The sequence below is a fragment of the Silurus aristotelis genome (assembly GCF_946808225.1).
Source record: "Silurus aristotelis genome assembly, chromosome: 3".
In the NCBI taxonomy this organism is placed as follows: domain Eukaryota; kingdom Metazoa; phylum Chordata; class Actinopteri; order Siluriformes; family Siluridae; genus Silurus; species Silurus aristotelis.
This window is the reverse complement of record NC_139576.1, coordinates 35,506,961-35,521,812: the sequence shown is the minus strand read 5'-3', so window position 1 is coordinate 35,521,812 and position 14,852 is coordinate 35,506,961. Positions and strand designations below refer to the sequence as shown.

The 14,852-nt window shown below is 41.1% G+C and overlaps 1 protein-coding gene across 1 annotated transcript; it reads right to left on the bottom strand.

Annotated features, from left to right (window-relative positions):
* Window positions 1–2,012: 2,012 nt before the first annotated feature.
* ndufa10 (NADH:ubiquinone oxidoreductase subunit A10) lies at window positions 2,013–13,033 on the bottom strand. Its single transcript, XM_083537258.1, has 10 exons — window positions 12,846–13,033; window positions 11,882–12,050; window positions 11,039–11,254; window positions 10,877–10,963; window positions 10,560–10,681; window positions 9,276–9,355; window positions 8,328–8,382; window positions 7,469–7,554; window positions 7,049–7,157; window positions 2,013–2,139 (listed from the first exon to the last, which is right to left on the bottom strand). Exons 1-10 carry the CDS (start codon window positions 12,918–12,920, stop codon window positions 2,071–2,073), a joined length of 1,068 nt encoding a protein of 355 aa, XP_083393384.1. The 5' UTR covers window positions 12,921–13,033; the 3' UTR covers window positions 2,013–2,070.
* Between the last annotated feature and the right edge of the window lie 1,819 nt (window positions 13,034–14,852).

Here is a 14,852-nt window from a genome sequence, read left to right as displayed (position 1 = left end):
GGCCTCGCCGATTTTTCGTCTAGTCGACTAGTAAAACCTGGCCGTTTTTTTAAATAGTTATATCACACCAGGGTTCGGTTTTAATCGCAGGGCAAACTACAAAAGTGTGTCGAAGTCTATATCAGTAAATGAAGACATTCAGATCGTGGGTCAACAAGGCCAAGGAGTAGTCTAAATACTTTTGGAAAAAACCTTTTGGACACACCTGACCATAGGATTCGTATGTTTCCCGTTGAGGTCAGAGCCTGTAGCCCTGTAGCGAAGGGAAAACGCAACCATACGGAGACGTCCTGTGCGATTGTGCGCCTCAAAAGGTTTGTGGCAACACTTCATTCTTTACATGTTAAAAATTCCATTTCAAAAGGATGTGCGGACTTTTTATATCCGATCTATTAAGTGTATGTACGTCATTTATGCTTATTATTATTCGAAACTGCTTATTTTACGTTTTCATCCATTAGAAAATCATTAACGAGGCCTTTCACGTAAAAATATTAGCTAGAACAAGTGCGCACTTCGAAAAACGACTTTCTTGCCGTGTGGCTGTGCGAAGAAAGTAGAAGAACCTTCCGGAATGTGCAGCTATTGCTAAATAATGAACCTCTTCACATACAGCTGCATAACATTGCCTTAGTAGTGCATTCACTACCTATTGAATGCGAGTGAACCTCACATCCAGAAAGTGCCTAATGTTGTGGTGGTGGTTTTATTAACCAAATTGCAAGTTTCTCCCCCCCACCCCCATGGCCCCCCCATAGGCTATTATACAAACTGACGAGCGCAGCGGAGCTAAAATAACAACTAAGACGGGATCGCGGGCCATGCAATATTTATAGATTTGAAAGAGCGCAGTCAAAATGAAAGCCTCTTAATGTCAGCTACACCTCAGGCACAAGCTAAGGGGCAAAAAAAAAAAGTAGGCTGAAAAAAAGAAGGGGCTTCTGCACCATCAGGCATGAATCAGTGATATCTTCGATGTAGTTCGAGTGAAAGGAAAAAAGTCTCAACAGTGCCCTCACTTGGTTAGCTTTTGAAATTGCAGGGAGTAAAAAATTCTTCTTAGAGTGTACGTTTGCCATCCAGCGGCGATATTCTGAGAGCATCCGATAAGCACCGTAGCATCCTTGGTATTAACCCTGGGTTCGCTTTTTAGAGATGGAAAATGCTGAAATCAAAGAAAAGTTTTGGAGATTTGGTTCTACATCCTCTCCTGATCAATTCCCACACTGAACTAATAGATCTCTTTTTTTTTTTTGATCAGCAATCAGAAATCACTATTCTACTCATAGTTACCCCTCCAATCACTCATCTCAGGACCTGGGTGCACTTCTGAACCTTCGAAGAAACATCGCAGATCAAAGCCGTTTGATTGCTCGGTGTCATCAGAGTACGATGGTTTTTTTTTGTTTTTTGAAACAATACATCGAACTACTTCAGCGTAATTGAAGAGCTTCATGAATAATCAGTATTTTTTTTTTTTTTCATGGATGGAGAGGTATCAGCACTCGCAATCACCGTGTTTATTATGGTAATCCGAAGCCTCTTCGGCAGCACAAAAGACAGGAATTAATCACTAGTGGCACACTGCTATTTCTAGATCAGCATCCTTCCTGGCAGCGAGAATGAAAGAAGGCAGACCGGGCCCAAGATAGCATCTTCAGGAGGGGAGGATCGGGGGGGGGGGACTAACGAGAAACGAGTGGTTTCGGGTGGCTAATGAGTTGTGGCGAGCTCCTCTTCGGCACGCATCTCGAAAGCGACTTTTAATTGGGCCGATTAGTCACCGTCTTGGTGCAATGAAATGAGATGAAATCGCTTTTTTTTTCCCTTCTCCTGCGGTGGCTGCAGTTTTTCAGCGGTGTGGAGGTAGATCTGTCCCTTTCGCATGTCTGTACCTGAACTCATGACACGATAAAAAAAGTCTGTTTAACATAGATTTTTTATTAATAGCAATTTACACACCAGCAGACGACGAACAACGTCCTTTTTTTTTTTTTAACCCTCCTCTGAGCTGGACAAAGCGAGAGCGCCGAGCTGGACGAGGACTCCTAGACAACGCTTTCCCTCCCTTCACTTCAACCAGATGCCTTTGTCTCCTGCGTCTGCGTTGTAACCCTCGGCGTACCGCTTCCCTGGAAGCTGAAGCGGGAAAACAGATGCGTTAGTAAACCGTTCCATAAAATGTAACTATTCAGAAAAAAGGAAATTAGCTTTTTTTTTTTTTTTTTTTAATCCTACTTGAACTACAAAACCTGACGATACCGCTGTGCACCAGCTCAATGAAGATATGTGTTACATGGGTTGGACTGGAAGATCTCCTGCTATAGATCTCCAACCCTATTGAAAACATTTGGGATAAATTGGAACGCTGACTGCACGACAAGTATCCTGGACACAAATCTCCACAAACGGGGACTAAATGGGATTTCCCATAAGATTGCTATAGTCAGGTGTCCACAAATGTTTAAAGACTGGATGCCATCCATCAGTAATAAATCATGTTGTGTGGTGGGGTTCATGATGGAACAACTAGTAAAAAGTGCTGCTTTAAAAAAAAAAAATAAATAAATAAAAGAAATTAAAATAAATAAATAAAAAAAAAGTGTGACAACTGAATCAAAAAAGACCAACCACAAGCGAATCTGTTTGGATGGAACCATCCGCTATCGGCAAAAATCCGTACCGATAGTTTTTCCGGCTTCCAGTCCTGTCTTTACAAGAGCGGCCTCTAGTGGCTGCTGACGCCACGTGCTGTTTGTGAGACTGCGCACTGCATGGAGAACGCTATGTTCCAATTAATAAATGATTAATAATAAATATATAATTCTATTTATTAATTACATTCGTATTGATTTCATTTAGCACATTTGCATGATTCAGTTCGGTTCTTTTTAGTTTTGTAATTTTAGGTTTGTTTCATATGAAGTGTAAATCATCCAGAAGCCCTGACCAAAAAAAAAAAAAGATTCCGTGGCTTTTTGAACAGGACCGGGGCTGAGGTGGACGCTCAGTCGAGATAGTCTGGTTCTTCTTTGGGACTCAAAAGGGAACCAATCCTTATCTGATTGTCTGAATGCTGAATACTTTTAAAAAACTATCGCTATGGATTTTAGCCTCATCATTGCTTATTAATCGGCAAAACCAACAAATTCGGTCGACCTCTAGTCGGTGCGATTGCATCCACAGAAGTCCTAAAGGAGGACATGCCTTTGTCTTAGGATGGAAAATAATGTTTTCTTCTTAATCGGCACCAAAAGTTGATTGCTGGAACTATGAGGCAAAAATCCATTTATAGTTTTCCGGGTTGTATTATACAATATGAGAGCGGCCTCTAGAGGCGAATCACTGGCACCACATGCTGTTTATTTGAATGTAACGGCTTCAGTTTCAATGCAATAAATTCAGTATCTGTTTTAAAACTGTCGTTTATTGACAAGTACGATCCAACCTAGCTATCGGTATCAGTAAAATCCACTACCGGTCAACGTCTTGACGGAGCAATGCCTTCGCTGCAGTAAAGTCTAGACGTGGACTCGGCTTTTCCGTAAGAAATGCTGGAAAACTCTCTAGACACGATCACAATAACGCTGGCATCTTCCGAAACGTTCGGTCAAGTCAGGGCTCGTTTTGCCAACACCGATCGAGCCGTGTAAGTTTTTAATGCGAAGTGCTCGCTGACAGCTTGATCCAGACAAAGAGCTGCATTAATCCGAACCTGAGAATCCCCGGCTCCGAGACGGCCCGTGTCTGCTGAGAGGACCGATGTTGCTTTAACACATTAACGTCCCATTAGCAGTTACATAAAACTGAGAAGAAATTGAAGAAACCGCCAGGACTAAAGGCGTAACAAAAACGCCAAAAACGCCCTATACAATTACCAATGCCAATTATCCATATACCATTTATTCAGTATAGAACCATCCAGAAGCAGGTCATGGATTATTAAATCACAAGAAACATTTGTGAATGGGACCAATGCTGTGGTGGACCACGGCATCCTTGTCTTTACCTTCGCTATCCTAAATGTAATACTTGCCTCCAGTAGAGATCTTCTGGTTCCTTTCTGGGACTCAAAAGGGCACCCATGTTCATCTGGGTGACACTTAATATCTGAATATTTACATCATTGTGGAGGCTTACTGAAATTTGCAACCCTATGGTAACAAAATAATTCTGCCTTTTCCAGAAACGTTTAATAATAATAATAATAATAATAATAATAATAAGGGGAAAAAATTAAGGTATGCCTGCTACGGCTTCTGTAGATGTAATCGTACTGACCAGAGGTCAACCGATGCTGGAACTACTGGCAAAAACCCATAGCAATAGTTTTTCCGGGTTGCATTATACAATACGAAAGCGGCCTCTAGAGGCAAATCACTGACACTGCGTGCTGTTTATTTGAACGTTACCTTTGGTTCGAGTTTGAATGCATGTCTTAATATAATTACTGTTAATCTTTATTTCATTTTACACATTTTCATGATTGTGTTTTTATATAATGAAGTTTAGTACTATTTTACATAGTGGTGTTTTGTGTATTTATTTGATCCTGTATACGTTTAAAAAAATTAATAACGAATATCAGCAAGTACGATCCAAACTAGCAATCGGTAGAATTCAACCTTTAGTACTGACCACCCACACCATTTCATGGGTTGAAATGAAACAGTCGGACTCGAGCGCTTCCGAATGTAAGAATGAGGAAAAAAAAAAAAAAAAGCCAAAGCGCTTGCTTGTATTACTTATTCCCGTCGGCCCTCACGCATATAGCAATAAAATACGGCGGAATTAAATGTCAGTTGGGAAACATCCCTTACTGAATTTACGCCGCCTGGTAAGACGCGAGCTCGTGGAAAAGCCATTCTCTGAGCGCTCAGGCTTAAAGGTCAGGTGCGAGTGTTTTTTCTGCAAGACATGATGGGACCGAATCACTTGCAGCATATTGAACAAATGCCATTTAGGAATCCTTGGCACTCTTTTTTTTTTTTTTCCTTTTTACATACGTATGTTCTAATGGCTGCGCTGAGACAAATCAAGAGACATTTCGTTCGATACGGAGCTGGAAATGCATCTTCTACTTCTGTTTGTTATAGAAATAAACATTATAATTCTTATAGGAATAATGCAAAGAGTCATCAGTTAGAAATTTTTCTGAAAACGGATGATGAAAAGGCTGCGAAAATCTGTCGATATCAGAAAGGAAGAAATCTCGATATCCATCCATTTTCTAAAGGAAAAAAAAAAAAAGATTTTTTATTCGTAATGCTACAATTTTATTCTCATACTGCTTTGACTTTATATTTTTTTTTCAGATTAAAAAAAGAAAACATTCCTGTGGCGCTAAAACGCAGTCGTTCTGTTCTGTCTATCCGCATAATGCGGCAAAAAAAAAAAAGTCACCAAACAAGGAAACTTCTCTTCCACGCCTAAGCGGTGAGGTTCGCTCTCTTGGCACTTGACACCGTGTGAAATGGGCTACAACAGCTGAAGTTTGATGCAATTTGCCTGGCTGTGAACCATCTGTTTAGTGCACAATGTTCTCACTGTTCTCCATTTTCTCCCCTCTGATCCACAACCTGTCTTCACCCACACGTTCAAAATCTCTAGGCAAGCTCGGATCATTATTAATAATGAAAAGAAGCTGATTTATACCGTGCACACACACAAATGGCTGTCAGGCGCCTGACGACTTATTGGAATGTAAAATTTTCTTGGCGGCTCGGATTTACTTCTCGATCAATGTCTCAGAATCAAGCTTTTATTCTGCTTAGGTTTAGTCCAGAAGTAAGGAATAGTGAAGGACAGATAGAAGCAATTTTACACATTATATCAGATGATGATGAAGAACATTGATTTAATCGTACTTAATCAGTTCAGCATTTAAGATGATGAGACTTTGTGTTACCAGATTATCAGCTGTGTGGTCAGGAACTGGTTGCTAGCACTGGCAATTGCAAAAAATAAAAATATTTCTAAGTGAAGGCGACACATTTAAAACGATCTTGATACCAAATCAGAAGTCAAACATAATAGTCAAAATTCCCAGTGTTGATGTTCTCAAGACCAGTTGTTGAGCCCCCCCCCCCAAAAAAAAGCATTTAATGGCCAATGATAGACACCGATAGTCGATTGCTTGCTGGATAGTTTTTCCGGGTTGTGTTATAAAGTACAAGAGCGGCCTCTAGAGGCGATTTTTATGCATTTTGGATGCGACCGAGTGTTGAATGCATGTCTTATTTTCCTCCATATTTCAAAATATATTTAATATTCATATTTATTTCATTTAGCACATTTTCATAATGTTTTATTTCCTATTTTTGATAAACAGGAAGCCTTTATAGATTCTTTATGTGTGATACATATAAGACCTCAGACGCGTTGAGAAGAAGAGCATCTCGGAACTCACAAGATCTGACTGTTGAGATGCTTTTCAGGTAACGCAGGTGTAAAGAGTGGTTTCATGTATTTTTCTATTTCAATTATTTTTTTTAAGTGCTAGAATATACAAATTATTTAGCAAAAAAATACAAATAAAAAATCTAGTGAGCAGAAATTTTTTTTAAAAGGGCAACTGGATTTAAATTTGGGATTGTTGCACCGTATCTTCAACAGATGTCCCACATCTATTTAAAGAACCTTGAAAATAAGCAGCCCCAAAATAAAAAATAAATAATTATAATCCGCCTCCAGTGAGAAGGCGATCAAATATGCGGGAAAAACAACCTCAAGTTCGATGTTTAATCATTTTGCCTAACAACGTAATACATTTTTGATGAAGTGAAAAGAAAAAGAAAAAGTTGAAATTTCCCTTCCATCTCGACTCCCTTATTGTTTTCTTCACTGAATTAGCTTTCAAGGACTTTGAAGGACTGCTGCTTTTCTGCTCTAGTTGCTCTACGCTCCCTAAACGCATTATCTCGGGAAGCTACAGTACAGTCCGTGAGTTAATCGAGGTGACCAAATATCCCATCCTCTCTCACACACACACACACACACACACACACACAGTAACCTCGCACGTCACGGATGTTCGCGGTGCACGTACCGATCTGAATGAGTAGTAGGCTTTGTCAAACTCGTGAGCGCCGATGGTGACCTCCGGGATGTATCTGGGGATGCAGGTCATGTTCGCCACCCGCTGTTTGTCTTCCACGCTATAGAAAGGAACACGTGTAGGAGACGATTTATGGATGCCGGACGGAAGATAAACATGTAGCACGTTGCATCTGCTGGTTGTTACGGCGATAAGAAGTCATTATGAAGGTCAAAAAAGAAAAAAAAAAACACTACGGAGAAAAGAACTAGGACAATAGTAGAAGATGTCTTTAGATGTGCTAGCAGGGGAACTTAATCGAAAACCTTAACACTAAACTGTTCAGTTGTAGAAACTATATAATTGTAAGTCGCTCGGGATAAGAACATCTGCTAAATGCTGTAAATGTGAAGAAGTGAAGGTTCTACTTACAGAATTCTCATGTGATGAAACGTGACATCGTCCTGCTCCAACCACGGGCCCTTATCAAACTTCAGATAGTCGATATCCTCTGCAATCTGAGGGGAAAAATGTACGGTATATACATATACACACACACACATATATATATACACATATACACACCTATACATATATAAGAAAAATGATAGATGGATAGTTATGGATGAATGGATAGATGGAAGGATGTTTGAGGAATGAATGACTAGTACAGTAGGATCGAAGAAATGATAGACCAAGACTGACATATGAGAAGCTGGATGGGTGGAGGGATGGATGAGTGATAGATGGGTGGAGGGATGGATGAGGGATAGATGGGTGGAGGGATGGACAGACAGACAGACAGACAGACAGACAGACAGACAGACAGACAGACAGACAGACAGACAGACATATGGGAAGCTGGGTGGATTGATGGATGCATGGATGGACTGTTAAGGGATGTATGACTTGTACAGTTGGATGGATAGATGAAGAGACAGAGACATATGGGAAACTGGATGGGTGGGATGGATATTTAAGAGATAAATTGATGGATTGTTGAGGGATAAATGGATTGATGGATGAATTGTTGAGAGATAAATGAACGGATAAATAGATAGACAGAGGCAGAGTTCTATGGTAAGCTGGATGGATGATGGATTATTGAGGAATAAATTGATGGATGGTTAGATGGATAGATAGACAGAGACATGTTGCTGGGTATAGGATATGTTTTGGCAGCAAAAGGGGGACCAACACATTATTAGGCAGGTGACTCATAATGTTAGGCCTGATCGGTGTATATTACATACAGAGATTATTTTTATCAGTGGATTTTCTTTGCCATTACCCTCTCGATATCCTGTGCTTGGGTCGCATCATACGCAAGCACTTCGGCCTCCTCGCTGAAATTGAAGCAGAGTTGTACGCGTTACAATCCGACCAGCAAAAGGTTCAACGTGCCACAAAATTACATGCAACGATTACGCATACGATTCGATGAGTCCGCCTTAAAGAAATCGAGCGACTCTGGAACAAGACCACCAATTTACCTACAATAGGTTTTTAGGGAAGCCGTTTTGTGCAAATGTCTAGACGTAAAAAAGTCTAGACAAAGTCATAAGTATTTTTCAATGCACTGAACGCATACATTCACTATACGGACAAAAGTTTGGTCACAACTTCCTTTTTAAGTTCTGTAAAGCTGCTTTGAGATTCCACTTTTAGTCCCTGTTTGCTATTTTGATAATCTCCACTATTGATTGATTATTTTGGATTGTGCTTGTGGAGATTTGAGAGATCTCAGGAGTAAAATCAGGTACTGAAGTAGATGCGGGTGAGGAGGCCTGGGGATGCAGTTAGTGTTCCAATTCATCCAATAGGGTTGAGGTTGGCGCTCTATAGCAGGAGTATTCCACTCCAACCCACGTGGCTTTTGTGCATGGGGCCATGGTCGCTGCATTCGAAGGCATACAATCACTTGGCCCCATGTTATTGAGAGAGTAAAATAATTAATAATCTAATAATAATTGAGGGAGAGAAAAAAAAAAAGCAGCTTGTCCAAATACTTTTGCCCATAAAACATATTCCGAATGTATATTTTAGAAGTGCATTTTATCTGCAGTCACTAAGTACAGATGAGGCTTGTGGACAAATTAAATCATAACTAATACTAATAAATAAATTAATACATTTCCATGTAAGAAAATCCAAAATATCTACACGGGTTTCTAAGTTGCACCTCGAGTCGCTTCCTTTCTATCTTTATGGAATCGATGAGCAAATAAGCACGTGTTACCTGATCTTGGGTAGGAAGGTCTTCTTGTACGCCGTCTCGATGCTCTTAAGGTAGGACAGTGATACGTTTTGGAGATAAGGCTGGGGGGAAAGAAAAAAAAAAAAAAAGAGAGAGAGAGAGAGATGGGATTGTGAGGTAAAATGCAAACGATTCTTCGGAATTCACCAGGAGACCCGAAGCTGTTTCAATGACACGGGGTACAAAACCAGGTCCATGAAGATATGCTTTACATGGGATGGAGAGGAAGATCTCCAACTATAGATCTCTGACCACATCCACCCCCTTCAGTAATCTCACCAAAATCTCATGGAACATCTTCCCAGAAGAGTGGAGGTTCTTCTAAAGGGGAACTAAATGTGGATGTTTAAAAAGTGTATGGTGACCACGGTGTATATTTCCTGATGAGCAAGCCATGAGAGAAGAACCTTGAGAGAAACCGGCGTCCAAAAGGGTCATCCGTAGTCCCAAACCCTTGCCACAGATGTGTATGTACGCAGTCCAAAGCCATCTTCGTGGTTTCCAAATGGAAGATGCTGAAAGGCCGATTCGGAGAGCAGAGAAAGACAGGATCAGGGGGCTCAAAACCCCAATGCTCTGTTATTCACCACAGTCTGGCATCTAGATCTTTCTGGATTTCTTTAGAAAGAACATGAGAGCATGGCGTTTCAAGAAGCAGCACCTTTACAGTTCAAAGTCCTCAAAAGGTTCATTTTATTCTCCTAAAAATCTATTAACTTTCAAGGTCTGCGGGTCCTTGAGATTGGTGCAAAGCGAAACGGAATAAAGTTAAACCTCGACTTTTCAGCTTCACAAACTTCAGCTTGATTAGAAATCGTCGCGAGCCGAACTCCGCCAAGCACTGTGCTTTTAACGCCGTGTTCGAGGGTCCGGTTTTCATTTCCATTTTCTGCCGACCTGGGAACAGTGGAACGTTCCTCTTCAGAACGTTTAAATTACGACACGGCTTTAGACCAGTTCAGTACTTCTGGACATTCGGGTCTCATTTAAGCCTGGACTCCAACTCGCTCCTGGTAGGTCTGCCTCTGAGCACCATTCGACCTCTCCAACTGATCCACAAGGCAGCTCCCTGATTGGTTTCACCCCTCCCAAATATAATTATGAGAGCGGCCTCTAGAGACGAATCTAGAGCCTGCGTGGAAGATGTTCCACCAGTGTGTGCTTGGAATTTTTGTGATTACGTCAGTTACTCATATATATATATATTTTGCAATCCTTTTCACCACACACACACACACACACACATACACACACATATACACACACCTTTCCAGATGCCTTGAGCTTCTTCTGCACCTCCTCAGCAGGAGAGTCCACGTAGATGACGAGGTGAGGGGTCCAGAACTCGCAGAGGCTGATGTCCTTGATCTCATTGTAATGATCCACACCTACGGGCCACAGAACAGAACATCACTGGTTTTCCGCCACGAGGGAGTCTGAGATTTTTATGGTTTCTGCGCAACATGAAAAAACTGCATCCTTTTATCTTCCTTTCACACGTTTTTTTTTTTTCAGACTCATTTACACCTCGACCGAAAACCGGGTTGTCAGACAGACCGAAATAAATCTCCACAGGGACTTACACTGCTTCCTGATGTAGCCTTGATTGAACATGGCCTCCAAGAACACCATGTCGCTGAAAGGAGATCGCTCGAGGATGACTCCCTGGCCTGGAGGAACAGCAGAGATCAGAGTAATCGACGTATTTATATCTATATATTTGTCTGAAGAAGAAAAAAACGAACCTGTGGTGAGAAGATGCTCGACAGCGTCCGAGTACTGCAGCAGCCTCATCAGGTACATCCAGGACTGCAGACGGTACGAGTTGCCGTCACTGGCTTTGGGATCCTGGTAGAACTTCTCCAGGCTGCAGTTGCCGTTGAAGGCTGAATCCAGAGGGGCTTTCTCTTGAGTCATTTTATCTACGTAGTGGACATCAGGCTCGGGCATGTAGAGCATCCCTAGATGTAAATGAGATAAGAGAGATAAAGTGAAGAACCGAGTGCCTGATTTTGCATGAAAAACGTCTTAAAGAGGTTCGTCACCATTATTTCCACCAATTAATCAAAGAAATAACCAATATTCCCACCAACCAAATAAAAACAACCAGTATTCCCACCAACCAACTGCCCATAATATGACCAACAAATCATCATTATTCCCACCCAACAATCACTCAATAACATTGTTCCAGATAATCACCTATCACCCCTTTTCCTAACATCCAATCACCAATCTCTATTCTCACCGATCAATCACCACTATTCCCACTGATCAATTACCATTATACCCTTCTGCCAATCACAAATTACCATTACTTCCAGTGACCAAACACTTGTCACCATTGTTCCCACCAACCAATCAGTAATCACCACCATTCCCACCAACCAATCAGTAATCACCACCATTCCAAACCAACCAATCACTAATCACCACCATTCCCACCAACCAATCAGTAATCACCACCATTCCCAACAACTAATCACCCCAAGGATTCCCAATTCCAACTTCATTCCTCCGACTACTTGTTCGTAAAGAACTACTACAAGACCACAAATGAAACCCCCGTGTGCTGTAGCTCCACCCACCAAACCGTTCAGCCAGCTTCTTCGCCAGGGCCCCTTTTCCGGACGCGATGTTGCCTTCTATGCAGAAGATCTTGCTGTTCTCCTTCAGCCTGGGCGTGGTCCTCTCTCCCAGAACGTACGCCCACCATCCATATCGCAGACTCCTCACTGGACACGTGTGGATCCCGGCCTTGAATCAGAACCACAATCAAATCTCATCAGATTTACAAAGATTCAGACAAAATGATCACACGACATGTCGAGTCTCGTGAGGTTTTTGAGAGACATGTGCAAGTTCTGCTTGTTTCTATGCAACAAACCGGGTCATTTCATGGTCTGAAGATTTCATTTGACCAAACAAATCTATAGAAGTCCAGATGTTCCAGTTTATTAACATTAAAAAATCTTTACACGCTCTCGGACTCTTCGGTCTCCAAACATCCAGAGGAAATACTTTGCTCATAGACAGACACTATGGGGTCAAAAGTATTGGGACACCTGACAGTTAGGTATAAAGAACAAGAGAGAGAGAGAGAGAGAGAGAGAGAGAGAGAGAGAGAGAGAGAGAGAGAGAGAGAGAGAGAGAGAGCGCAACATCTATATATTTTTTTATTTATTATTTTTTCTGTTTGTTTTTCTCATAAACTGAAACAAACACGAGACTTTGATCCTCAGTAGTAGTTTGGTTTCATCCAATCTCACTGTTATTCCGCTCCATCCACGAAATCTCGCGAGATCATCTCGAGATTCTCTTCAGCGCTGCAAACACGTCCAAAAACTTGTAGATGGATCAACATGAAACCTATGATTTCATTATCCTAATGTTCCCCCATGTTCCCCCATGTTCTCCCCCTGCAGCTCAGTGTCAGTCCGCTTGTTAAACACCTGCTCTCGGGTGCTGTAGGTCTGAATGCCCTTCATGTCATCGCTGAGGCCGCGGTTTCAGAAGAACTTTAACTGACTGTCTGATGGATTTCGGTCTTACCGTTTGTGAGAGTGAGACGGTTTTAAACGCCGCCGCGCTCGTGGGCACAAACAACCGAAAGATCCGTGAAGCCATCGCTCAAGTTTCCGAGAAAAACGATTCAAGGAAGAAAATCCGAGCGTCCCGCCGACACCGAGGGCGACGGTCTGACCGAGGCAGCTGTACCGTCGCGCAAATTCTGCGTCATCAATTATGGCTTTCAGAATAAGAGTCACTCGCTTTTTTTTTTTTTTCGACAAAAATACAAATAGATATACAGACAGACAGATAGATGCATAGACGGTCAGTCAGTAAGAAAGAAAAAAAAGATAGATAGATAGATACGCTGACTGAACCCCAGGTCCCCTTATTTCACCTACTTCAGTACCGGACTTTACTAACACCTTTGTGGGTAAGACAGACAGACAGACAGACAGATAGATATGAAAAGAACGACAGACAGACAGACAGACAGACAGACAGACAGATATGAAAAGAATGACAGACAGACAGACAGACAGACAGACAGACAGACAGACAGATATAAAAAGAATGACAGACAGACAGACAGACAGATAGATATGAAAAGAATGACAGACAGACAGACAGACAGATAGATATGAAAAGAATATCACAGACAGTCAGACAGACAGACAGACAGACAGACAGATATGAAAAGAATGACAGACAGACAGATAGATAGATAGATAGATAGATAGATAGATAGATAGATAGATAGATAGATAGATAGATAGATAGATAGATAGATAGATAGATAGATAGATAGATAGATAGATAGATAGATATGAAAAGAATGACACAGACAGACAGACAGACAGACAGACAGACAGACAGACAGACAGACAGACAGATAGACAGATAGATAGATAGATAGATAGATAGATAGATAGATAGATAGATAGATAGATAGATAGATAGATAACCTAAATCAGTACCTGACTTTAATGACACCTTTATGACTGAATGAGCACAAAACTCCACAAAATCTCAAAAGCCCTTGCGGCTGAAAACTGTATTTAATTTCAGTGTCCTTTAAAAACTGGAACTAGTAAATTTTTTAACATGGATCATCCTGGTATATATTATAAAGATTTTCCAGTTCCACACATTCCTCATTATGTTACATTCATGGTTGTGAGTTTTTAGATCTTTTTTTTTTTTATATATATATACATCAAATAGGGTTTTTTTTCCCCACTCATTCAAAACACCACTCAATTTGAAATCTTTCAGACAGATCTAAGCTTCTGATTGGCCAATTGTCATAATTAGGAGTCATTTGGAAGCTCACATATGCAGCTGTATTTAGAACCAGTGACAGGTTTTCCCCTCAGGATATCACTGGGCAATCTAAGCAACTTATTGTGGACCTCCACAGGTCGGGTTCCTTCTTTAGAACAATTTCCAAACAACTTAAGGTACAAGCATTGCATTCATGCAAACATCCGGTGTCATATAAACATCTTGTGACCACACACTCAGAAAAAAGGCATACTTTAACATCCAGGGATCAGAAAACTCCGGTGTAAAGGTTCAACTCAACCGCAAAAAAGGAGTTGATGATGGAGTCTGACGTGACTTTTATATGAGGAAGAAACCCTTTCTACAAGCCAAGCGTTAAACAAAAGAAAAGAAAAGAGAAAAAAAAGTCTTCTGTAAATGATCACCATTCTTGAGGAGAAATACTGAAGATATTAGCCAGGAAGTTGGTAGCGGTTTCAAGCAGGTCTTCCAGCAAGGGTTGGTCAGTGGTTAAGATGTTGGACTTCAGCCTTCTCTGGTGTCTTAAACTCAAATCAGAATCTGATAAAATATATTTCTGCCCATGAAGATGCATTCAATAATTCCAAATAGTCTATTGTCTTCATTTTCATAGCGCTTGAATCTGGTGCTTCAACCAATCTGAATTCAACCAGACGACTCCGAGGTCCTCTAGCAGGCACCCGATAACGTCTAGGGTTCTGTAGCACACTGCGCAACTCAAATATATTCATATGGACTTTTTCC

Excerpts from the sequence above, each read along its gene's own strand:
- ndufa10 (XM_083537258.1), bottom strand. The coding sequence starts at position 12,920 with ATGGCTTCACGGATCTTTCGGTTGTTTGTGCCCACGAGCGCGGCGGCG. Across the intron at positions 11,255-11,881 it reads GAAGCTGGCTGAACGGTTTG|GGATGCTCTACATGCCCGAG; the intron begins GTGGGTGGAGCT and ends ATTTACATCTAG. Across the intron at positions 2,140-7,048 it reads CCTACTACTCATTCAGATCG|CTTCCAGGGAAGCGGTACGC; the intron begins GTACGTGCACCG and ends TTCCCGCTTCAG.